This window comes from Felis catus, chromosome A3 (genome assembly GCF_018350175.1).
Source record: "Felis catus isolate Fca126 chromosome A3, F.catus_Fca126_mat1.0, whole genome shotgun sequence".
In the NCBI taxonomy this organism is placed as follows: Eukaryota; Metazoa; Chordata; class Mammalia; order Carnivora; family Felidae; genus Felis; species Felis catus.
The window spans coordinates 68,232,253-68,259,941 of NC_058370.1; the positions used below are offsets into that span (position 1 = coordinate 68,232,253).

General features: G+C 38.5%; 1 protein-coding gene across 4 annotated transcripts in view; it reads right to left on the reverse strand.

The window, feature by feature from the left end:
* The window catches only part of FSHR (follicle stimulating hormone receptor), a 175,333-nt gene that overhangs the window by 81,792 nt on the left and 65,852 nt on the right, over positions 1–27,689 (reverse strand). For all 4 annotated transcript variants that reach the window (XM_045053324.1, XM_006930085.4, XM_019826174.3 and 1 more), the window contains 1 exon segment: positions 14,687–14,758. In XM_045053324.1, the coding sequence (XP_044909259.1) occupies positions 14,687–14,758 (72 nt within the window).

The following is a 27,689-nucleotide window of genomic DNA, read 5'->3' on the forward strand; positions in this document are numbered from 1 at the left end:
GTTATATGTGATCTAAAAACGACAAAGAGTAGGAAAACTGTCCCATTATCTATGATTTGGTTATAGCAATGGAGCACATGTTTATGTAGTTCTCTGCTTTTCTCTAATTGTGTCATGTCATTTTATCAACAACTACAATGGAGCATATTACTGTGGCCCACTTCTCTTGGATCTTCCACCATACAGTTCCTTACCTAGGACTAGTACATTGTTTAGATCTTGTTACTCCATATGGAACATGAACCATCAGTGTTGGCCTCATCTGGGAGCTGGTTAGCACTGCAGAATCTCAGGTTCTACCCAGACCACGTTAGTCAGACTCTTCATGTTAGATCCCCCAAGTGATTTGTGCACATTAATATCTGATATGCTGTGGTGTAGGAGACACTTAGCAGGGGCTCATGAAATGCTCATTACATTTAATTAAAAGAAAAATTCTCTCTTGCGGAGATAAAATCCTTTATCTTAGCTAAGAAGTTATGGTTGAGTCTATATGTTACTAGAATGTTAATTCCAAGGAGAGGCAGAGAGAAATACACAAAACCAGGAAGAAAACAAGTCTATAAATGGTGTTGATTTAGAAAGAAAATTGCCATTAAAAATAATGTTTTGATGAGATAGCTTGGGCCAGTTTTTAATAACACATAGATTCTTTGGCATGGAAAAGGCCAGTTTTGCACTTGGGTTTTTACTACTTGGATCAAATATCTGTCCACTTCTAGGGCATCCTTCTTTACCACTGCCAAGTGCTCAGGACTGAGTGGGAAGCTTGAAAACACTGAGCAGAAACACCTGCATATGAAGGTTATGTATTTGGAGAAATAAAATGTTACTTTTTTCTTCTGACATGGACATTCTTACTGACCTGTATTGAAGTGACCATAAGGCTCTCAAGATGTAATTTCTCTCTCTTTTTTAACGTTTATTTTTATTTATTTATTTTTTAATGTGTATTTATTTTTGAGAGAGAGAGACAGAGCATGAGCAGGGGAGGAGCAGAGAGAGAGGGAGACACAGAATCCGAAACAGGTTCCGGGCTCTGAGCTGTCAGCACAGAGTGCAACGCGGGGCTCGAACTCACAAACCGTGAGATCATGACCTGAGCCAAAGCCAGACGCTCAACTGACTGAGCCACCCAGGCGCCCCCTTAACGTTAATTTTTTTTTTATTTTTGAGGAGAGAGAGATCAAGTGAGTGGGGGAGGGGCAGAGAGCGACAGAGACTGAGAATCCCAAACAGGCTCCTCATTGTCACCATAGAACCTGATGTGAGGCTTGAACTCTTGAACCATGAGATCATGACCTGAGCCAAAATCAAGAGTCATATGCTTAACCAACTGAGCCACCCAGGCACCCTAGATGTAGTAAAGGAGAGGCAGCATTGCAAAAAGTAAAGCGTTATGTGGAGAAAATGCATATAATGTGGCATGGGAGGAATCTCCCCTCCATCACTTTGTTGCTGTTGATCTTAGGCCAGTCACCAAACTTCTCTGAACTTTATTTTCTCTCCTGTGATATGGGCTCAAATACTTGCCCCAGTTGCCACTGAAGGGTTGGTATGAGAGATTAAATGAGCTAATATATAGATGAGGCATTTTGAAATTATAAAATAGGTAACAACTGCAAAGATATTCAAACTATTACTACTATTACAATTAAATAAATAAGAACTCTGTGAATTTGTGTATGTCCTGCTCTTCTCCCTTAGAAAGATTATGATCCTCTTGTATCATGTATAATATGGGGTACCCTTGTTGGATTCATAGATATTACAGAAGAATAGATTACTCTGTGAGCATTGGAGTCAGAATACCTGGGTTCAAATCACAGCTCTACAAGTTGTTAGATGTGTGATGCTGGGCAAGTCTCATCACTTCTTGGCTTCAATATCCTTACTGTAAAACTAAGATGATAAATATATAAGATAATGTATGTAAAATGCTTATTTAAATTTATGGTAAAATGATGACTCAACAAATGACAGCTATTGTTGTTGAGCACTATGGGAACTCCTTGAGAGCAGGGACTGTGTATCTTCATCTTGATTGCACAGAACATCTAGTAGTGAAGCCAATAAGCTTCATCAAATCACTCCCTCATCTAATTAACAAATATATTGTTGCTCAAGAAGAATTTGTGGAATTATTGACTGATGGATGTATTATGCTTCTCTGAGTTTGCTTGGTTTCTCTGAGTTGCTCATAAATAGAACAGAATAAACACAAACACAACAGCACATATACTAGTCAGATGTAGGTGTCCCAGATTGAGGAAGCTCATTAGCTCTACAAGCCTCATCCTCACAGGTGTTTAGGGAGTGATGGAATTCACAATCATTTACTCTGTGAATCCTGATAAATCACTTGATGGATTAGCTGGTGTCATCCATCAGCCTGCACATGTCTTGAGACTGAAGTCTATTAATCTCTTCCCTTTAAAAATGTCCAACCACTGATCTCTGATTTGGTCTCATCTCCTTGAAGTTAGTTTGAACTTTTTCTCTATCCAGCATTTTTGGCTTATGGAACTTGGTGCTACAGTAAGCCACCATCCCTTTTTCCCCAAAGCAAATGTCTGCTTTACTAAATGAAAAGTGCCATCTTAAGTATCTGACTTGGTTGGACTGAGAAGTTAGATGTACATATGAAGAGAAGTAGGGAAGACAATATAAGGGAAGGTATAAGAGAGCATACTTGAAACAAATACATGAAGACTGGCACCTCAATTTTTAACATTCCCTTAAGGAAAAGAAAAACAGTTTAAGTTCTCCATCTGGCAGTCAGTGAGGGAGCCTGTCCTCAATAGACGGAATCTTGAAAGCATTAATGTCAGTCTGATACAGGAAACTCATCCTTCTTTCAAATTTCAGTTCATGTACACATGGACTTTGCAGTCTAAACAGGAAAGCCACTTTAGATAAAATTTTTCATGTATTAAAGCAAATCTCCATAAGCACATGTGCCACATTGACTAAAATCTCACCATTAACGATTCAATCCTCTGAAATAGGTATTACCTACTTCATGTCTTTTCAAAAAGGCAAATTGTCTTGGAGAATCCTATTCATTAACTCCTTAGAATTTTACTGGCAGTACTTTCTTCAGATGCTGTTATCTTTACTGAAGAAGAAGAATAAAGAAAAAGATTTAAAAAAAATATTGAGATCTTATTTGGGGGAAAGGTTCTGAAAGGCTGGGAAAGAATCCAAGAGTTAGAGATGCCAAATTCACAGACGTTGCCTTCTGTTTTCCTTCTAGTGTGCCCAGCCGTGTGCTTGGTGCTTTGAAAGAATATGAGAAGAGGGAAAGGCAAGATCAGTAGTCATTGTGTTGTTGAGCTGAGCTCCAGGAATGGGAAGCAGAGCAAATGTTCTCTCTTTGTTATTCATACCTTGCATTTGTATGCACTTTTAACTTTTCAAAACACGTTCACATCCAAGTGCAAATTACATGTTTATAAAACACTTGGCATCAACAATTGCTATCTCTCTGCCCAGACTCTCTCAGAATCTCAGACCCACTGGGGTGGTTAACTTCCACTTTATTCATTTAGGCTCCTCTGGCATTTTTTCCCTCTTATGTTCTTTCTCTCTGCCTGTTTAACTTCTGGAATGCTCTGAACTATAAAAACACATCTCTGATCATTTGATTTCTATGTAGTCTGGCCAGGGTGGAGCCGAGTACCAAAGGAGAGGTTTATGAAGTGTGAGATTCAGGTAGTTTATTTGCTGGGGGGTAGGAGGGGAGAAGGGGTGGGCAGGCAAGTGGGTCCATATTCTATTTGAGTCTTTTACTGTTTAAAGCATCTTATTAAGTCATAAACAGTCCAGATGGATGTGGTTGTGATGGGCATGGGCTAAATGAGGAAATAAAAATAAGTAGTTTGTGCATCGATTGGAGCTTACATTTAGATTGCATCTTTTTATTTTAATACCATTCTATTAAAAAAAAACCTACCAAGAGTCTCCAGGGCAGAGCCAGGAGGCTATTTTTAACTTGAGTATTATGCTGCCTTAATTGTATCTTCTCCAAGTAGAGACAAACATTAAGTTACTGGCAGAGAGAAAAAAAAAAGTCTTGTTCATTTTCGGGTATATCTGTGAGCACTGACAAATATAACACATTTGAAAGTCCCTCCACAACTTGGCTTGTCAAGAAAGGTCAGAAGGACAAACATGGCTGAAGCAGAAGTCTTGAAAGATAGAAAAGATGATATTGCTTGGCTGTTGATTAGAGAATAGAAGAAAATTACATTTGATGGCAAGCCAGAGAAGCCTTGTTTTAGTAACCTCTGTTAAATCTTGGTACCTGGAAGTCTTAGCTGCTGAATGAAAGCTGCCAGGTGGAGGTTGCCAGGACCATAAGTCTTGGAGTGTCAAGTGGGTGGAGGATCCTAGAGATGGAATATGTAAATGACAGCATATCTGTGCCTTCCCAAGCAAAAGAGCATCTATAATACACATCTTTATTACTATATGCTTGCTAGTCACAGTTGGTGCTATGGACTAAATGTTTGTGTCTTTTTCTCTCCATCCCCAACCCAAATGTATATATTGAAGCCCCAGTCCCCACTGTGGTGGTGTTTGGAGGTGGGGCTTTGGGAAGAAATTGCATGAGGTCTTGGGAGTGGAGCTTTTCTGATGGGGTTGGTGCCCCTATAATGGGATAGAGAGACCAGTGCTCTTGGCCATGTGGGGATACAGTGAGAAGGCAGTTGTCTATAAGCCAGGAAGTGGGTTCTCACCAGAACTGGCCATACTGGTACTTTGATCTTGGACTTCTAGCTTCCAGAACTGTGAGATATAAATGTTATTTAAGCCACCCAGTCTGGTATTTTATTATAGCAGCCCAAGCAGAGTAAACAGTGGGGCTTTCACCTGTATTCTTCCAGTATTCCCTTACTTGTAATCCCTTCCAGCAAGGAATCCCTATACTATTTTTATGAATAAAGTATAAAGGGACTAAGATGTGGAGAGTTAAAATGAATACAGGGTTGGGGGAATCCATAAGATCACTATATCTCAGGAATTCTGCCTCCCCTATTACACTTCCCCTCTTCCATCCCCCCAACACATAAAAAGAAATCAAGCAAGGGTGCCTGGGTGGCTCAGTTGGTTAAGTGTCCACTTCGCCTCAGGTCCCTATCTTGGAGTTAGGATTCTGTGTCTCCCTCTCTCTCTCTCTCCCCCTTCCCTGCTCAAGTGCATGCTAGCTCTCGCTCTCTCTCAAAAATGAAAATAAACATTAAAAATGTTTTCTTAAAAAGAAATCAAAACAAAACCAAAATGCGTAAAAACCTAAATACATAAGTGTGAAGCTAATAAATTATTCTCTTTTTGAGCTGGGCAGCCATTAGATATTGTAAAGTTTATTTTAAGGACTTACCTAGAAACAGTTGAAATAAGGGGACTTAATGGGAACGCTAAAACCACATCAACCCAAAATGTGAGAAGAAAACAGCTTCTTGTATTCTTGGTTGAAGCAATAAATAAAAAAAAAAAATACTTTCAGAATATTTATGGAGAACAGGAGATGAGACAAGGACTTTCACCTTCTAGACACTAACTCATGTTTGACCTGGGTCAATAATGACAACTTAATTGGCCTAATTGTACATTTCCCAACTGCTGACTAAGTTAATTTGCAACTTAACAGGCAGCACAGTTTGTAAACCCTTGGATTTAGGCCAGTCTCAGCAAGAGCTTTACCCAGAAATGAGTTGGCACACTGGAAGTGGAAGGCAAAAAATGTTGCAAGAAGAGATTTGCTCCTTTCTAAGACTGTTCCCCCAGAAAATGATTTTAGGTTCTGGTTTATGGAAGTTCCAAGTGCTTAGGTATAGAAATCCTCTTTTCTAATTATAAATGATACTGAAGGAAGCTTTCACAGCCATAATCCTTCCGTTGGTCACTCCTTTATTTTAGTAGAATAATTCTGGGAAATGGTGGATGCCAATAAAAAGGAAGCTTTTTGTAGCAGAAAGGACCAGACTACCTTGGATTCAATCCTAGCTTAACCACTGAAGGATCCTCTGATGCTGGTTAGTTGCTTAACCTTGCTGAATGTTAGATCCCTGTCTATAAAGTGCAGATTAACTGAGATGTGGTGTTTAAAACTGGCTCCAAATAGGTACTAATTGTTTTTAAAAAATCAACTTTACTTAAGTATAATTTGACAAATAATATGCACTCATTTTAACTGTTAAAGATTTTACAAATGGATATATTTTCTAACAACCACCACAATCAAGATATAGAACATCTCTGTCAGCCTAGAAAGTTCCTTGTTCCCCTTCCAAGACATTCTCCAGTTATCACACTTGGCCCTATGCAACTACTGATCTGCTTTTTGGCACCAGTGTAGATTTTTTTTTTTAAGGAGTTTCATCTAAATAGAATTATATGGAGTATATTTTTCTGTGTTTGGCTTTCTTACTTGGTATAATGCTTTTGAGATTCATTCATGTTGTTGTATTAGCAGTTTATTCCTTTTTATTTTGGGGTAGTATTCTGTCACATGGGTAAAACATAATTTGCTTACCTTCTGGCCTGGTGATGAGTACTGGGTTGTTTGTGGTTTTGAGCTATTATGAATAAATCTGTTACAAACATTCTTCAACAAGTCTTTGGGTAGACATATGTTTTCATTTCTCTTGGGTAAATACATTATAAGATACCGCCAAACTATTTTCCAAAGAGGTTGTACCATTTTACATCCTCAGCAGGTGTGTATGAGAGTTCTAGTTGCTCCACATCCTGACAATGCCATCTAGACTAATAGCTCTACAAATATAGACAAAAATCCTTAATGAAATACTAACAAAAATCTGTGTGTGAGTTATCTTTAACAAATGCAAATCAAATTATTCACCTGGTTGTTCAAAATAACCCATTTAATCCCCATGATTAACTATGACACTCAGACTTGTCCCCATGATCTCTAAGGTGCTCTATGATCTCACCCCAGCTTCTTCTTTGCCCTATTCTCCTACCACCCTCCTTTTATTTGTTCTCCAGCCACACCATACATACACGTACTACCTACATTTGTGAATATTCTTTCTACAAATGGGATTCAGGCCTAAATAATCATCCACCTCAGGGGCTCCAACAGTGGATGTGCATTAGAATCATCAAAGGGGTATTAAAACATGATCAGTGCTTGGCCCCACCACAGACAGATGAAAAATCCCTAGAAATGGTAGTCCTGTGGATTATTAAAAAAAAAAAAACAACCCAGGGCATTCTAAAGCACTGCCTGAGATGAGAACCACTGAGCCTCATTATCCTTTGTATGCCCAAGGATTCATATCCTGTCTTCCCATTCAAGGATCTAATTGCTCCAACACTGGCCTCTAGTTGTTAATCAGCAGCCTGTTGCATCTTCAGCCTACCCCTTTTGCTTTATTTCAGCAAGTGAGACTCAAGACTCCTTTGCCTATTAACTTGGAAACATAGAAAGATGGGGAGGTAATGGACCTACATTATCCAACAAGCAGGTGCTCAGGGAGGCAAAGCAGATTGGAGCCCAAATTTCTAGCAATACAGTTTTGATTACCTGATTTGTTTCCTTTCCTTTTATCTGTGCTTGAGTAAGTGCAAAGAACTGAGAATTTGAAGGGTCCTCAACTTTTTTAGTGTTCTTGCATTGGTTCTCATTTAATAAATTTCTTCTAGAAGTCCCTCTGTTAACTTTTCTTTCCCCAGTGATCTGGGGGTGGAGGCTGGGGTGTTAGACTAGCATTCTCATTTTTAAATGTAAATAAATCACTTGATTATATTTTTTGTCCTTATGTTATCATGAATATTTCAAATGAATTTTATATGGTTCATATTTATGGCTTGGGAGCTATTTCACATTTTGGCTCATTGCCGTCTCATCTGCATATACCATATCTCAGCTGATGTTGATTGGTCTCATTTACATATTCATCATGCTCCTATTTTCAAAGATATTTTGTTATAAACTGGCTTTTCTTCCCCCTCCAGTGTTATAATAGCACGTAGATGTGTTTTTAAATTGCACTCATTTCCATACATAATTTTTCTGGTTACCATAAATCACCACCTTGTCACCTACTCCCCCCACCCTATTCAGTGTAATCTTCACACTTTATACCAAGCTGACATATGGCTCTGAAGTAATTAAAGACAATGTAAACAGTTTACAGTGCACTTTGCAAAGCCACTTCACATTGCAGAGAGTTTAATGGTTTCTTTTCCCCCAGCTAGTCCCAAAGAGTAGGAAGGTTTGAGATAGTGATGCTGAGTAAAGCTGCAATGTGAAGAGTGATCATTTCATTTCCAGGGAGAAGCTTGCCTTCTACCAGAAAGACTCCTTATCTGTTTGGCTCCTTATAAAAGCAGAGGGGCTAGGTTAAGCTGGGTTAATAAAAGAAGAATCATCAGCATGGGTTGGGAAAAATTACTAGATTCTTTAAGTCATTCTAACAGGAGGCAGGGGAAAGAACCAAACTTATCAAATCCTCAACCACCCAGGCCACAGAAACCTCTCTTGGGTTTGGGAACAGGACTAATTTTTTTTTTTAATTTTTTTTGTTCAACGTTTATTTATTTTTGGGACAGAGAGAGACAGAGCATGAACGGGGGAGGGGCAGAGAGAGAGGGAGACACAGAATCGGAAACAGGCTCCAGGCTCTGAGCCATCAGCCCAGAGCCTGACGCGGGGCTCGAACTCACGGACCGCGAGATCGTGACCTGGCTGAAGTCGGACGCTTAACCGACTGCGCCACCCAGACGCCCCAGAGAACAGGACTAATTTTAAGATGTGAGTTGTTTGCAGCCACCAGCACTTAGTCTCCCCCCCCCCCCCCCACTTTTTTTCCCCAGGAGTGGCCTCAGGTTTTGTTTGTGACTCTCCCTCACCCACTCCAAGTGCATGTGGTTGGGATGGGTGTTTTCAAATCTGAGAATGGAATCCATTACCCAGGCCACAGCCAGTTTGAGTATTGCCTTCCCTTAGTTGTAGTGGTTGGTCCAAGAATGATTGTGTGATCTAAATGAATTATACAAATCTTAAGACTTTTATGAGATTGAGAAAAAAAAAGGTCAAATCTTTCCTTCTGAATAGAACCCAAGAAATGTGCAAACAGGATTGCTGCTGGCATGTTGCCACCAGGGTGGGACTAAGGACTTAAGCTAACATAGTGGAAGGGAGACCTGAGAGAGGGAGGCTAAGTCCTAAGGACATGAAACCTGAATAGAATGTTTGCTAAAGCTATTCGTCCTCTCTGACCATCATGTTAAATGAGCCATTAAATTTCCTTCCTTTCCTTAAGCCTATTTGAGGTTTATTTTCTTCGGCGTCTCACAGTAGAAAGTGTCCTAACAAACACAATGGTTGTATCACTGACTTAGAACATATTATCTTGTGCATTTTTGTCCTGAGTTACATTTAAAATTTTTTTTTCAACGTTTTTTATTTATTTTTGGGGCAGAGAGAGACAGAGCATGAACAGGGGAGGGGCAGAGAGAGAGGGAGACACAGAATCGGAAACAGGCTCCAGGCTCTGAGCCATCAGCCCAGAGCCCGACTCGGGGCTCGATCTCACGGACCGCGAGATGGCGACCTGGCTGAAGTCGGCCGCTTAACCGACTGCGCCACCCAGGCGCCCTCTGAGTTACATTTTAAACTGTAACTATATAAATGCCTAGATCATAGTAGATTCTCAACCAGTGTTTGTATGCCTATCTACTTCTACATTATTTATCACTATCACTCATATTATTTAATATTTTGATATCTGGATATCTTGTCTTCCCAACTATTATATTTCTTCATTTTTATTTATGCATTTATCAGTTATTTATTGTGCAAGGCACCAAGGATCCAGTACTGAATAAAACAATCATGTCCTTTGACAGTCCGGTAGGGGAGTTAGAAATTAAATTATCCCATAAAATAAGTATAAAATTGCTAAAATGAAAGTCCGCTCAAAGAGTCTAGTGGTGGTAGGAGAATGTATATAGTAATGGGTTTTTCCTAATTGGAGAGGTCAGGGAGGGCTTTTCTAGGTGAGTAACTCTGGCATGGGAATCTGAAGGATGGGTAGGAACCGACCAAATTGAGAGTGCAAAGTGGAAGAGATATTCTAGTTGGGATGAGCTGCACCGAGCAAGGTTCATGGTAGGCAGATAACATGGTACGTTTTATGAACTGATAAAAGGAGAGAGTGTGAGAGATCTTTTTTCTTTTTAAATGTGAAGAGCAATGGTAAGGCATGGTGTGTGTATGTGGCAGGACAGATGTGGAAGTGGACATAATTAGATGGGAATTTAGATAATATCACTGTGGTTGCCACTTAGAGAATGGATGAGGGTGAGTGCAGAGCATGCTGGAGGACAGGGCAGCATGCTTGAAAACTCTTGCAGTCATTTGGGAAAGCTGATGGTAGTTGGAGGAGATAAGTGGACAGATGAGAGGTATAGCAAGGAGATAAAAACAGAACTTGGTGTTGTACTTTAATACAAAGTTACACTCTGACCTTGCCCTTAAAGATCAATCAAGAGATCTAGAAAAACTGTGAATTCTGAATACAATCTGATAATAGTGCTCTTGGTATGGTGGACACAAGATTATGGTTTGGAAGTACTGAGAGCATTCTGGAAAGGCTGTACAGAGGAGTAAACATTTAATCTGGACACTGGAGGATCAGCAGGATTTCTATTCAAATTTCGAGTGAAATTTTAGGCAGAGGGACAGCATCTACATAAGACCAGTGTGGAAGTGCATTTTGTTAATTAATTCACCAGCAACTTTTTAATAAAATGTTTATTTATTTGGAGAGAGTGCAAGTGGGGGAGAGGGAGAGAGAGAATCCCAAGAAGGCTCCCTGCTGTTAGTACAGAGCCCAACGTGGGGCTCAATCTTACGAACTGTGAGATCATGACCTGAGCTGAAACCAAGAGAGTCAAATGCTTAACTGACTGAACCGCCCATGTGCCCCTCCTTGCAACTACTTTTTGATCCCTTTATGTGCCAGGCACCATCCAAAGAACAGCTATCTTGTTTTATGTAAGTAACGGGATGTCTGGTAATGAAATGGGAAACGGCACACGTTCCTGCTTGGCAAAAATGTGGGGTAAACAGTGCATATGATGGAAATAGAAAGGGCTTTGATTTTTGTGCCACTTAAGACTAAAGCCTGTGGCAATGAGAGTCCCTCCAGTTTCTTCTGTAAGAGAGTTTGAGCAGTGTGGGTCTGGCAGCAGGGAGCTGGGGAGATCAGACCTGGGATGGGCATAGCAGCCTCGTGTAACAGGCTATGTAAGTGTTAATGAGACTTTGGATATAATAGCTGGAGGGAGAGAAGGGCTGGTTTCCAGGAATATTTTTGAGAAAGAGTCAATAGGACTGGAAAAGGACCTGGGTTTAAGGGAAAGTCAAGGGATACTGAATTTTCCTGCATGGGAGTTTGGGCAGATGGTAATGTTCTTCACTGGGCAATATGAGAAGATAAGAAATTTAAAGATACAGATCATGAACTAGTCTAGATGTATTAAATTTGAGGCACTTGCAGTTTAATGAGGTATAGATGTTTAGGAATTTTTCCATTTGAAAACAAGAATTATCTTTCAAAAGAGAGATGGGTGTTATGGAAGAAGGTTTTGGAGCCCTGATAGTAAGACATCATTTGATGAATAATGATTGGGGATTGTGAGTATAATATGAGAAAGAAAATGGCCAATAATGGAGCTCTGGAATATCTGAATTTTTGAAGGGCAGCCGAGGAATAAGAAAGACGGAAAGAACTGTCAGTGGAGTAGTCTGGGACATTAGGAGAGTACACAGGAGGGTGTGTTGTCACTGAAATTATAAGGGGAATGAGTATTGTAAAGAAGGGTGTGAATAGTCAGTGACGTCAAAAGCTGCAGATAAGTGCTAGGAAGACAAAGTAGAAGTCAAGAGATCTGGCAGGTCCATCATTTTTGGGAACTCTCATAGAGTGATTACATGGTGTTAGAGAATTTGTGGCCAAATAGCAAGAGGGCTGGCTAAAGAGTGAGTGAAAGGAAAGGGCAGGGGGTTAGTGAATGCAACTGTTCTTTCACAAGTGTGGGGGTGACCAGAAAGAGGGGAAGGTAGCAGGGAAGGAAGGCAGGCTTTATACAGAAAGCTTTTCCCTCCTTCTTTTTAGCAAAAGAAGGTGAAACTTGGCTACATGTGCAGAATGAATGAAAGGGATTTTATGATTCATGGAGAAGGAAATATTGAGGAGGAAGCTGATACTAAGTTCATGAAACTGGCTAAAAACCAGGTGAATAGAAATACTGGGGATAGATCGGGAAAGGAGATAAGAAGCCATCACTGACCAAGAATAGAAGGTGAGACAACGGAAGAAAGGAGCGTAGAGACTGAAGGGCACAGTCTGTTCAGGGTTCAGTTTGGTGACAAGCCTTCTACTAAGAAATGTTTTTGAAGCCTTAGGACATACAAAGTGTTGAAAAAAATGAGATCACTTTAATTTTATTTTAGGCATCTCGCTGTGTCAGTATAGGCTGATGAATAAAGTCATGAGGTCGAAATGCACAAGCTGTGTTTGAGGTTTGAGGAAGTTGAGGTTTTAAGCCAGCTGCCCTGTCTCTGGGATTATTGCTGTGTCAGCTCAGCTTAACGATTTATATCACTACTGGAATGTCCTGTCTGATGCTGAACACCCAACGAGGGTCAGTCACACCTGCTGGATTGAATTTGATTAAGGTGGATTATTTTTGATATCTGATATTCCTGTCTTTAGAACAATTTCTATGCAATTATAAGGCTTCTTGGGGATGAGGTGTATCTAATAGTCTAGTCATCTAGTACATGTCAGTTCTAAGCAGGGCAACAGCTAACCCATGTAGGAATATACCTTGAGCAGAGAGCTCCCCAGTTCTATTGCTTCCCTGTTTTCCTCGGTGAGCTCTGCTCCATTGAGTGCCCTATCTCTCAATTCCTGTGAGTGTTGAATATCCTCAAGAAGGTAAACCCTGAAGACTGCAGGTTTTATTTTAAAAACATTTTTTAATGTTTATTTATTTTTAAGATAGAGCATGAGTGGGGGAGGGGCAGAGAGAGAGGGAGACACAGAATCTGAAGCAACTCCAGGCTCTGAGCTGTCAGCACAGAGCCCGACGCAGGGCTAGAACCCATGGACCGTGAGATGGTGACTTGAACTGAAGTTGGACGCTTAACCAACTGAGCCATCCAGGCATCCCAAGATTGCAGGATTTAAACCAGGCTGTCATCCAACTGGGGGTCCTTACACTTAGGAATTAGAGTTCACAGGAGCCATCATCTCCTTTGTGAAAAACTCCTTACTTAACCCACAGATAGGGAAACCAAGATACCAAGAGATACAGTGATTTAATCAAGATTGCACAGTAAGTTTATATCAAAGCTAGCCCTCAAACCCAGGATTCTGAGCACCTTCCTCTAAGCAGGTGGTGTAATTGCTGAGACATAGTCCCACTCTCTCTGCTCTGTGTTTCCTTTATTAATGGATTTCTTTCTTCTTCAGACCTCAGCAAGTATTCTTAAATGGGGTGAAAGAACCAAGAGGAAAAATTGAATGGCTTTAAGAAGGAGAAAAGCATGTAACCTGAGGGGTTGCTTTCTTATGATGAAAAAATCATTCCTTTCTGTGTAATCCATCTTTCTTTTGCTGTATTCACTGGTATTAAAGTCCTGAGTTCTGGCTGCTGCTCTGGTGAAGAACACATTTTTCTGGCCCTAGAGACGTGGGAGATGGGGTCAAGAGCCTTCAAAGGAATAGTGGGTTACTTTATTAAAAATTTTTTTTAAACATAATTTATTGTCAAGTTAGCTAACATAGAGTGTATCCAGTGTGCTCTTGGCTTCACGAGTAGATTCCCATGATTAATCGGTTATATACAGCATCCAGTGCTCATCCCAACAAGTGCCCTCCTCAATGCCCATCACCAATTTCCCCCTCTCCTCTGCCACCCCCGTCAACCTGCAGTTTGTTTCTGTATTTAAGAGTCTCTTGGGGTTTGCCTCCCTCTCTGTTTGAAACTATTTTTCCCCTCCTTTTCCCCCAAGGTCTTCTGTTAAGTTTCTCAAATTAAGAGTGGGTTACTTTAAACATGGCAGAATTTATTCTGCTTTTTAATATTGTGCCTAATTTTGAGAAAAGCCTGATTGGGGATACACCTACATTAAGCTAGCTCAGTAAGGAGTTAATGTTTGCATTAGCAAAGGAGTCTTCTCCTTTCAAAGGAAATCTTCAGTGCTATAAACTTTTCTGATGCTTGTAAATGTTGATACATCAATTACCACTTGTCAGCATGGCTTGGAAAAGAGAAGTCTAGAGAATCTTGAACACAAATGTTAGGCCCTGTTGTCAATTAAAAATTATTCAGAAATAATAGACAACATCCCTGAGAAAGAATAGGTATCAGCAGAGAAAATCAGTTTGGTTTATAAAATTCCACTCACAGGTACTTTGGAGCAATGCCTTGTAGAAGAAAAAGTGAGGACTGCTTAGATTGACCTTATGCTCTTTTCATTAGCCATACTCTGAAAGGTCCCTCACTATTAGGAAATAAAATAGGAGGAGGTGCAGAAGTTTTCTGGCTTCTAGGCACAGAGCATCACACTGGATGTGATGTGAGGCTGCTGACCATAGCCTATTTGAGGCACTCACACACAGCACTGTTAGGTACGTACATTTTCTCCAGGTCCCCAAATCCCGAGAATGCTCCTTTTGGGATGACTCGAAGTTTGGTGAGGACAAACCTCCTGAAAAGAGAGTAGACATAAAATATCACAACCTATCCATTCACTGATAAGTAATTGCCTAATGTGTACTATCAGCCAACAGCCAACATATACTAAGTGCTTGTCATTTAGTAGTAGTTGCAATTGCTTTCACATGATCTCTCATCATCCTCCCCACAAAGCAGTGATGCCCATTTTGCATTAAGAGGGAACAGGTTTAATGAGGTCTGTAGATTTGCCCAGGGTCACTTGGCTGATACATGGCAGAGCTGGAATATGAACACTTTCATCATCAGTACTCCATGTTGCCCTCCCGTAGCTTGTGTGAGGCCTCTTTTCTTTCTCTAGTCCAACCCCCAAAACCTTTTCCCTTGCCATTCTTAGCTGACCTTGCTTCCTATTTCAAAGAGAAGATGAACCTAATAGAAGAGAATTTCATGCTCTCACATGGCTTGTAGCCACTAAGCCATCTGCACCTGAAGCCATACCCTGCCTTCCCTCCTGTTACCATGGGTGACCAGGACTCTGGACCTGGCTGAGAATAGTGCCTCCAATCCACATCAGATCTCGTCTCCTCTCTTCTTGTTGAGGTAACCACAACAGTAATTTCCCCCTTTCTTGGGTACATTTTATTCACCTATGTTTGCTTCTCTACTGAGGCCTGCCCATCAGTATACAAATATGCCATAATTTATTTCATCAAAAAACCTCTACTCTCAACGTCAGCCACCTTCAGTTTTTGCCATTTTCTTCTACTTGAAATACTTGTTTCCCTCTTCCACAAAGTTTGTTCCAGTGGCTCCTCATCTCCTCCAGGAAAAAACCCACATTGTATACAGTGATGTATGGATTTCCCTGCTCTCCGTTTCCACAGACCCTGTACTCTCCATTTTGACAGTTTTCCCCTTTGCTTCTCTTGTTCTTTTCACAGTACTCTCTTGCTAGTTCTTGGACATGCCAGGTTCCTTCTTGCCTGTGTTTCTGCATTTGCAATTCTCTCTGCCTGGAGCGCTCCTCTCTCAGATATCCTCATGGCCGCCGCCTCCAGTCTGCTGTTTGCTCAAATGTCACTTGTTTAGTGATGCTTTTTCTAACCACCCTATTTAAAATGACAACCTCCCCTACTTTGCCCCTGGCTGTCTTTCCTGCTCAGAGTTTTCTTCACAACACTTCTGACATTTTGTACACTTTATGTATGTATGTATGTATGTATGTATGTATGTATGTATGTATGTATTCACATATGTATTTATCTCTAGCCTATAACTAGAATACAGACTCCGTGAAGGCAGGAATTTTTGTATGATTTGTCTACTACTGTCTACCGAATGCCCTCAAACAGTGTCTGGTATGTGGCAAGTACTCAAATTTTTTCTTGAATGGCTATTCAGTCTGAGAGTTCTAGGCTTGAGAGTGGAATTATAAGTGACCCTTTTGGAATCTCTGTGACAAGAATACTATTCCTTCTTCTGGCTTTCTCTTGCTTTGTAACTGATTAGTAGGTACTTTTCCCAACTCCTCCCCGAATCTTTCCTTCCACAAGGCGGTGTTTCAGCAGGAATGAAATAAGCACTGAGGAGTTGGATAGTTTTGCAAACCTGCATTACTTCATTCTCTTATTACTTATTGGTGTTAGTGACACTCCTATTGCAGATGAAATTATCCCAGCAAACGATATTTTACTTTAACTTTGTTTACTTGCCTTTGGCTGTCAGGTGCACCAGCTCTATGGGGAGAAAGCATGAGCGAGAATCTTAAGTGCCGTTTTTGCTTTGGAGGAGTTTATATATGTGGAAAGGTAAAGCCAGAAATGTTGGAATACCAGAAAACAGTTGATGTAATAACTATAAATGTTATGCAAATATTGAAGTGAGAAAGATCCTAAAGTACATAAATACATAAAAGTAAGATTGGAAGAGGTGGGTGAATTTGAGCCTGGACTTCAAAACCATCAGGTCATACTAAACCCATGTAAATAAAAAGAGATATAAATTAAGATTAAGGACTATGTACCTGGGAGACTGTCAACTTCTAGAACTCCCATCTGAAAAGAATCAAAGTTAAGGTACTCATTTAATCTTTTTAAAAAATATTTTTACATGTATTTATTCATTTATTATATGTAATTTATTGTCAAGTTGGTTTCCATACAACACCCAGTGCTCATCCCAACAGGTGCCCTCCTCAATGCCCATCAACCATTTTCCCCTCTCCTCCACCTCCCATCAACCCTCAGTTTGTTCTCAGTATTTAAGAGTCTCTTGTGGTTTGCACTCATTTTGTCTTAAGTAACATAGACAAGTCCCTTTTGTTTCTATCACTCTTTTGTTCCTATTATCACAAGACAGAAGAATGATGAAAACAAACTTGAAAAAGCAAATACTAAGTCAACTAGATAGTGCTTTTTGATTCAACACTAGTAGCATACAAGTTTTCTATAAACACTTATGCCTAAATGTTTCCAACCTATTAACATAATTAAAGCCTTTTTTTAAAGACAGTCTTGAGTTCCATTTACCGAAATGTTATGAACTAGATAACTTGAAGATATTTTCACTAAAATTGTCCAGAAGTCTTCTATAAATCATAATAAATATTGCTTTAATTGCGTAGTTGTGCTTATAAGAAAGTGTGAGAAATCCCCAGGGGCCCAAAGTAAAGCAACTGAAGACCAAATGGAACCCTGAGTGGTGAATGCAAACAGAATTCTAAAAGGATAAATTGAAGCCAAACTATTCAGGGAGGAGGTCAGTTTCTGGACTTGGTAGTGAAGGACTTGCGTTTTGATGCTAAGATGTTGTGTGAGATGAGATATAGAAGATGAAATGTAAAGATTTATTTCTCTGTGCTGTCTATTTAACTATCTTATGCATTCTAGAAAATAAAAGGGGCAGAAAATGGGAGACAGGAAATTTTTAAGGAATTAACATCTGGAAATTTCCATAATTTGTAAAAGACCTAAATCTCAGATTTTGAAACCTCAAGTCCTAGGAAGGAAAACAAAAATAAATCTACTTCCAGATACCTCTGAATTAAAACTGTGGAGTCAAAAGAAAAACTATTTTAAATAAAAACAGAAATAGACCTATTATCTTCAAATAAAAACAATCAGCAAACTTTGTAAAAATATCTTCATAATTAGAGAAAATACTGCCTGGTTAGAATCCTATACCCAGAAATAAACATTCAAATGTGAGGATGAAATAAAGATGCTTTTAGACAAATTTAGTTAGCCATTAATGAAATTTCAGCAAAGGAATTCCTTTAGAGAAATAAAGTATAATCTGGTAGGAAGGCACAAAAACAAGAAGGAATAGTGAACAGAGAAATCAGCGTTCCTTATTGAATAGGTGGGTTTTCATAATGGTTGGAAAACTCACCTATTCAACAAAGAACAATGAAAAAAATATTGACCAAGAATTAGGTCACAAAGCAATTGGTATAGAACAAATAATTGTCTTTGATGTGGTACATTTAAATTACTTAGAAATTAGTTAAAAGAGATAATAATTAACAGCCTCCCTCCAACAACACATGTACAAACATCTAGAAAGTAAAAACTAAATCAAAACAAAACCCCACTCTTTTAAGTCGCACATGGGTCACAGAAGAAATTACATAATAATTAGGAATTATTTGGAATTGAGCTGTAATGAAAATACAACATGAAACTTCAAGGATGCAGCTAAGCTGCCACGTACAGAGAAGTTAAGGGCTTTAAATTATTTTACCCAAATGGAAATAAAAAAGATGGAAATTTCACAAGCTACCTTTCAACACAGTGAATAAACGAAGCAAAAACAGAACAGTGGAAACAGAAAACTATAAAGTCGGTAGTTCTTTATTGCATTTCTGGGTAGAACTTACAGTACAAACTCAAAAGTCATTTCATAAGACAGTTGGGAAAATGAGGGACTGTTGAGATAGAGGTATTTTGAGAAGATAAACACTCAGCCAGACATTAAAACTTGATGTATAGATACAGTTTAACCTATACTAACTTGTTTCATTATAAAAGATTAAGTTTCAGGGCTCCTGGGTGGCTCATTTGGTTAAGTGTCCAACTGACTCAGGTCATGATCTCACTGTTAGTGAGTCTGAGCCCCGCATAGGGCTCTGTGCTGACAGCTCAGAGTCTGGAGTTGCTTTGGATTATGTATCTGCCTCTTTCTCTGCCCTTCTGTCTGTCTGTCTGTCTGTCTCTCTGTCTCTCAAAAATAAGCATGAAAAAATATTTAGAAAATTAAAAGATTTTCTTCATAAGTTTATTGCTAACATGAGTAAGGAGTTTTCTTAGAATATTGAAAGGTTTATCAGAATAGTTTCAAGGACTTTGACTTATAACTTTACCACTAAAAATGATTGTTAGAGAAAAGTACATTTATCTGAATGTTTGTTGAATGAAACCATTAGTCACTTAAAGTTGCAAACCCTTCTTACAGGTCTGTTTTAACGAGCAACTTTGTGATAATTGATTGATTATGATTTTACTGATCTAGCTCTAATTAATGAAGTTTTGTTGAGATTTCCTTTAAATCAGGAGTACTGGTAAAGGCATTATTTTTGATGAATTTTCATATTTATTTACTTATGATTTTTTAAATGTAATGTTTATTTGTTTTGAGAGAGAGAGAGAGAGAGAGAGAGACACACACACACACACACACACACACACAGACACATAGGAAGACAGAATCCCAAGCAGGCTCTGCTCTATGAGTCTCTATGAGTCATGCAGGGCTTGAACTCATAAACCTTGAGATGATGACCTGAGCTGAAATCAAGACTCAGACACTGAACCAACTGAGCCCCTAAGTTTTCATTATAGAAATAAGGTAAGTGAGAACCTAAGAGATTAACTTTAAAACACATTTCAAAATTTAACTTTGACTTGAGAGAAGAAACCTAAAGAGAATAGAAAAAAATAATAGAGTAGAAATTAAAGATTATAATGGAGAAGATCAATAAACTCAAAGCTAATTTTTTAGAAAGATCAATAGAATAAAAGAAATCTGTCCACTTCAACCAAGAAAAAAAAAAACAAAGCATAACAACAACAACAAAAAAAACGAGAGTTATGAAAAATGGCACTTAGGTAAAGACATTAGTTTTGTTTTTGTTGTTGTTTGTTTTTTTTTTTTTTTTTGAGGTATAATTGACACAATGCTGCATTAGTTTCAGGTGTCCAACATAGTGAATCAACAATTTCCATCCACACATACCAAAACAAAAAAAACTTGTTTGTTGCCTTTTCATTTTGTTGGTGGTTTCCTTCAGAGAAGCAGGATTTAAATTAGAGAGCCCTAGGAACAATTTCAAAGCATTAAATTAAAAAAAAATCAGGCAATATGGATAATTTTCCTTGAGATATATACTTACCAAAATTGATTAATGAAGATATAGAAAAACTGAATGAATCTAAAACTGTTAATAAATTGGGTTTGTAGTTTAAAACCCATCCACCCCAAAACAAGGTTAACATGATATGATTTTATTTATTTGTTGATTGATTGATTGAATAAGAGAGAGAGCAGGGGAGGGACATGGAAAGAAGGAGAGGGAAAGACTCCCAAGCAGGCTCTGCACTGTCAGCGCAGAGCCCAACAAGGGGCTTGATACCACAAACGGTGAGATGATCACCTGAGCTGAAATCAAGAGTTGGACTCTTAACTGACTGAGCCACTCTTATGCCCCAGTATCATATCATTTTAGAAGTAAATTATGCCTTTTTAGAATAATAGAAAATCTCAATCTTATACAAACTATTCCAGGGACCAAGAAAAGAGGGAATGTTCTCAAATCCATTTTATGTGGCTTGTATAACATCAGTAATAACATCAGACAGGGACAATAAAAGAGTAGAACGATTAGGCCAATCTCACTTATTAATGTAAATGGAAAAATCTGAAATAGTATAATAGCAATATGTTCTCAATAGAGGCTAAATAATGTTGCCAGTTTGAGTTTGTCCTAGAATTCAAGGGTTGTTAAATATTAGAAAATGCTGGTAAAATTTCCACATTGAGAAATTAAAAGAGAAAAAAACACATGATTTTCTTAATAGGCATAGAAAATATATTTAATAAAAAATTTCATTCATGATAAAACTTTTTGACAAACAAGGAAAAGGAGGAATATTCTTAATCTGTAAGGAATAAAAATCTATCAAATATTGCAATAAATATCACAATTGTGAAGTATTAGAGATATTCTTTTTAAAATTAGGAATGAGGCAAGGATGTTTACCATTACCTTATCCGTTCGGTATTGTGTTAGATGTACTAGCCTAGACAGTTAAGAGAAGAAGAAAAAAAAATCAGTATTATCGATGAAAAACTCTCATCTATAGGTAACATTATTGTCTACACAAATAACTCTCCTTTAAGAGGTTAGGAGTAGAACTAATGAGAAAGTCTAGCAAGGTAACTGGCTGTATAATTAGTGCACAAAATAATTTGCATTCTTAGATTATCTTAAAGTGTATCAATTATAATAGCCATAAAACTTATTCAATAAAAGAAATATAAGAAAAAAAAAGGTTTAGGGTTATATGGAGAATAATCAAATACTTAACTGGAAAACCTTTTAAAAAACAAACCCTGAACAAACAGAAATGCCACAGTTTTACATGGGAAGTTTTCAACATTGTGAAGGTATTGGTTTTTTTTTTTAATTTTTTAAATGTTTATTTATTTATTTTAAATTTTTTAATGTTTATTTTTGAGAGAGAAAGAGAGACTGACAGACAGCATGAGTGGGGGAGGGGCAGAGAGAGAGGGAGACACAGAATCCGAAGCAGGCTCCAGGTTCTGAGCTGTCAGCACAGAGCCGGATTTGGGCTCGAACCCATGGACCATGAGATCATGACCTAAGCCGAAGTTGGATGCCCAGCCAACTGAGTCACCCAAGTACCCCGTGAAGGTATTGGTTTTAATCTACATTAGTATATAAATTAAGCATATGACACATCTGAGGCACAATAGCCTTTTCTTTTGTTTTCTTTTCTTTCTTTCTTTTTTCTTTTTCCTTTTTTTTTTTTTTTTGGTATATGTGGATGGAAATTGACCAGGTGATTAATATTCATATGGAAGAACATTCAGAGTATAGCCAGAACAATTATGAAGATGTAAAACAAGATTGGGGGAATTGACATTCCAGGCAATATAAGTTTTAGAAATTAAATGTGATTAAAATGCTGTGGTATTGACAGGGATTAAGAAGTTAGGGCAGTGGAAGAGAATAAAGATTACAAAAATAGATGATAAACAAAAGGAAATGGCAAATGACAGAGTAGCATTAAAAATCAGTGGAGGAAAATGTGAAATAATCAACCAGAGATGCTGAAACTATGCTTGTAGAAAAAGATAACATTACCATACTAACATCTCAGTTCCAGGCTTACTAAAGATCTAAATGGGAAAAATCAAAGGTTTAAAACTCCTAAAACTTTTAAATATAACACAGAAAACTGTACACCAAAATCAAAAAGTTGATACCCTGGACTATATTAACTTAAAATTTCTGTTAAACAGATACATAAACGAATGAGAAGATAAGCTATGGACTGGGGAAAGATATCTGCAATACATACAACTAACGAAGTGTTAGCATCCGGAATATAAAGACCTTTACAAAATAATAAAAATACAGCGCAGTAGAAAAATTGGCAAAATATAAACAGGAAACTTCTATAAGAGGAAATGCAAACAACCAGTAAACATATTAAAAGATGCTCAACTTCATTAGCAGTCAGGAAAATGCAAATTTAAACAATAATTAGATACCATTATACATCATCATATTGGCAAACATCAGAAGGAAAACCTCACAATAACACTGCTGGAGAGGCCATGGAAAAATAGGGCATTCTCTACACTGTTGATGGAAGGGTAATTTGCTAGGAGTACTTTGAGTAGCCATGGGCAATATGTGTTAAATTCAAAGATACAAATGTCTTTGAACTTAGCTATTCCATGTCTTTCTGCTACATGTGTACCCGGAGACAGGTAAAAGATTAATTACTGCAACATAATTTATGATAGTAAAAAATCAGAAATGAATGGTCATGAACAAGAGCATGAATAAATATTAATAAACTGTTATATATTGAACCACAGTCAATTATAAAGCCAAGTTATAAAGCAGTGGAAAGAAATGAACTGACTAGAGCTGCATGCAACAATCTGAAGAAATCTCTAAAGCATAATATTGAAGGAAAAAGCCAGTGCCATATACATGCAGTATGTATAGAATATGATTTTTATAAAGGCTACCCTGCAAAATAGCATATTGTTGCAAATAAATCATATCTTTTTATTCTGTATTTTTGAGTTTTGGATATCTTGGAGTTTTGATGACTCTGGAGGGCGTACTCCTACCAGCTCTAGCTAACTCCTCCAGATGGCAAACAAGCAGCCTGTGAGTGTGCTTTTATATACAAACCAACTAATTCAGAGTCAATAGGGCCAACCACCTTCCCCAAGGCCCCCTTACAGTCTATTCTCTTGCCCTAATTATCCCATGGCAGCCCTACACCCCAGAGTCCTTGGAATTTTATTTAAACCAGATGATCCTAAACCTGCTTACGCTGTTTCATCAGTTCCTTCCCATGGAAGCCACAATAAAGGCTCTTGCCATATTTCCCCTGACCCAGCTCCCTCTGCCTCCTGGTGCTTCCCTATGTGCCCCTACATAGTGTGGGGTCTGTGAGTATAACAGTGTATCTTTTCAAGATCAGTTGTCTCCTGATCTGTTGGCCTCTGTCCTTTCCTGAATAATAAAACCTATATTGTAAAACATGCTTAGAGATGCATATATATTTATCAAAAGGAAAATTTGAGAATGATCAACACCTAAATAAGCAAAGTATTATTTCTTCTGTGAAAAAAGGACTGGGACACAGCCATATCTAAAATATTTTGTATTTTTAAAAACCATCTGAACAGTTATGACCAAAAGTTAAGATTAAGCAAAGCTGGGTTGGGTGTTTTATGAGTGTTGATTATATTATTCTCTGCACTTCATACTTAAAATATTTCATAATTTTTCAAGATTGAAATTTTCACCAGGCCATATCCAAAGCATCATTTATTTGTTTTTAAATGGAGGGAGTGATTTAAAAGTATCATCATATTGTTCTTGTCAGATGGCACCTCTCCTCTGTAAGGGGGCATAAAGGGTCTGAATGATTTCTCTAAAAACGCACAATTCATCAAAATGGCTCTGAAAAGAAAATTTTCTTGAGTATATTGCAGTTTATTTAATGTCTCTTCCATGATAAATGGAGTAGGTGGGATTTACTTTTTTTCTTCCCTGAAATTGGAAGCTTTAGGATTCCCTTGAACTCTGTCTCTGTTAGAAGCAATTCATATCTTGGGCAGTCCATTCACCCTTGGCCAAATTTAATTTCCCTTTTTGGCTTAAAGGAGAATAGTTTAAAAGATCCCATAAAAAGCTTGCTGGAATCCTGGAAAACAGCCAATATTCTTTTTGAGAAAGCTGCCTTTTTATGATGGCCCAAGTGTAAATGACACTAGGCTCTGTGTTCTTTGAATTTCACACAAGTTTAAAAATTAAAGCGAGAACAGCTTGGCAAAGGATATACAAAAAGAAATTGATCATCTTCCTGACCTCAAAATGCCAAGAGTTTTTGAGCTTCACACTCTTTAGATCAAACTCTTACTCTAATTAACTTTCTGGGAATGTGTTTAGGAAAACTATCCAAAGAGGTGGATTGAACTAAATGAGCAAAGCACCCAGAAAAAAATAGATTTTAAATAACTTGATTTGACTGTTTACCGTGATCCAGCAGACAGCTATACCACAGTCCAAATCATGCATGTATCTAATTGGTTGCATTTCTTCTTTTTTTACACATGGGTCTTGAAGCCAGTGGGGCAGGGAAGAGCAGGAAGGAAGAGATTGGAAAATAGGAAGGGGTTATTTCCATATATTTTGACTTTAAGTTACTTTATTTTTCTAGAACCTCTTCACATTTTCACATGAATCTTAACTGTCTAGATGTGAGGTGCTCTGTCACTGTAAATATGGAGAAATGGGTTCAGCTGGCATTAGCCCTTCACCCACCTTCAGGCAGTGTAAGGAAATGCCAAGGATTCATTGGGAGTTGCAGGGCCTCCCATGAGGATTTCTTGGGATAGAGTTGTGAGTGTTCTTTGTGTCCCTTTTCCACGGTGTGGAGTGGGTCCTTGTTCTTCATCTTAAGTCAAATGTGGGAGGTAATAGAACCAGTTAAGGGGGTTAACATGTGTTTCCTGCAATTTGGGGGAGATAACAGAGACTGGAACATGACCCAATTCTGACCTCTAAAGATAGGAAGTATCCAGTTGCTTTGGGAGAGAGTTGTAGTTTTATAGACAATTGTGTGGATTTCCCATGAGCCAGACCTAGAGCCAGCAGAAGGGAGCTAAACTGCTTATAGTGAGGAAGATGGGCTTGCCTGTACAGTGAACTGACTCCAAATGTGGGCTGCTGGAAGCTGATGGGAGGGGGAAATGTTCTTCTGCAGATGGAGACTTCTAGCAGGAGGGATCCTGAGCAGCCCATATATGCTCCAGTGACAATAAGAATTGGCATTTGAATATCAGCAACACCCAGAGGGTCCAGACAGCCACTCTGGCCTCAGAGTAGGATGCAGTACCTTCCCAGCCAGTTTGTATCCCTCCTAGACCCAACCCACATGAGGCCAAAGAGAGCGGCAATTGGGGAAAAAGGGAAATGAGGAAAGACAAAACTCTTTCTTCCTCAGTCAGGGGTTTCTGGGTATGAAGCAGTCCATAGGATAACACTGGACTTTGATTTATGAGGCTGGAACATCTATGATGCCTGCCCCAAATTTCTCTCCAGTGCGGAAAAAGGAGGCAACAAAGTGATTTTGCCTGGCAGTTGTAGTGAAGAAGAAAGTTACTTTCTGGTGGTACCCTACTGAATCTATCTTGATCAATATGATAACTGAATTGGTAAAAACTTTACCCAAGCCATCCTGTGTAATTGCTTTATTGGTGAGAGAAAAAGTGCGGGGAACTTGAATAGGGCAAGGAATAGAAAGGCATGGAGAGCATTCTTATTTGTACTTCCTGTCCTTAATTAACTCTTATTACATGGGCTGATGGTGAGCAATTCAGGACAGAGTGGATAATTGGGCTCTCCCTTTTGGCACGGTTTATGGGAGCCAAGAAACATTTCAACTCAGGGGTCCGGCCTTAGTAATTGTCTCATAATACCAGAGTGGCTGGCTACAGGACTGGAGTTCCATTTGTCTTGAGTTTTCATAGAGTATCTATTTGGTTAAACTTGCAGATAATCTCTCTGAGGCAGACACTGCCATATGCTGTTGTGTCAACTCACAATACATGATTTTTTCTTGAGAAGAAAAAAAATTTATGAGACAGAAACTCATGAGGCAGGTACCACTCCAAACCTAGCTCCAATGACACCTCACTGTTCCCTGAGTCCCTCTGATTTTTCCCTCAACAACATTTCCAGAGTGGTAATTCTTCACTTTTATCATCTTCCAGTGAACAGGGCTTTCTAAGAGCTAGTTTGAATCTGCTTTCCTTTTATTTCCATTCATGTCCTCTTATCTCAACATCTGTGCTGGGCTGATAAAAGGGATGTAGGCACTACTGCTAACTGTATATCACTGCTGACTTTATCTCCTCTTCTGTACAACCTTTACATCAAGGTTGTGGAGACTTTCTTTTTCTGGCTCCCTCCTCCCTTGTTTGCATTGAGTGGTTATGGAATTACTTTCTATACCACATTTTATCACCTGTTCACTTTCATTTTATCACTTGTTCACTTGCATTTTCTTACCTGAATCTGGTACCTGATTTATAGTCCATTTATATGAAAGCTTGGGACAAGGAATCAACGTGGTGAAGATCATTAGGGTAAAAAATCAGAAATCAGGGCTCTATTCTGGCTCTGTTCCAGGTATGTAAATGACTGAGAAAATTCAAGTCCCTTCTGTAAAGTGAGGGGGTTGGACTGGATGATCTCCAAGGCCCTATAAGATAAATTTTAGTGTGGTTATATAGTGGAATCCTCTTCAAGTGGCCTCCCATTTCAGTCATATTCTGTTTTAAACAAAAAGAGATAATTTTATGTGAAGCCCTCAGCATGGAATAAAGATCATCCTAGGGGATTACTGAATAAGTGGTAGCCCTCCTTTTTCTTTAGTCAAGGTCAAAATCACTTGAGCTTACCCTTCCTTCCCTCCCTCTGCTACCTTCCAGGCCAGACCATCCTCCCCTCCTCTCCTCATGTCTGTAACCTTGGCTGTGACCTACTAACAGGTTGTCTTCCTCTGTTTTCTACTGTGCAATCTGTCTCATCTACCATAACCAGAATACTCCTCCTAAACACTGCTTGCCATGATATTCTGCTACTGAAAATCAAGACAAAACAAAAGAAAAAAAAACAACAACAAAAATTAAAAACACACAGAGCCCTTTCAATTGCTTGACATTGCCTCTAGGAATCTTAACTAATTTGTCATACATTTGAGGCACTCCACAATCTGCCTCCATTTTCTTTTCAATGAAATGTTCTATTTCCTGCAGGTAAACTCAAATCTAGCCTTGTTCTCACCATTAGTAAATGGCTATGTTTTATTTTTTTACTAAAATCCTATAAGTCTATGTCCTACCTCTCTGAATATATGGCATGGTTCTGTAAAATAGGAACTATGCCACTATCTCTATTCCAAAGAGCCTAGTCAGTGCTTTGCATATTTCAGGTATTACTACATATTGGTAGATTGAGGAGTGATGTTCACACTACCAATGGCTTTCTGCTTGAGGCATTTGAGCATCACATAGTTTAAATAACATACTTTATTGGCCTTTAGAATTATTCCAGCCATACCAATCAGTTTTGTTCAAAACAACACCTACAACATACATGAATGATATAAAAGGAATCTAGCTTT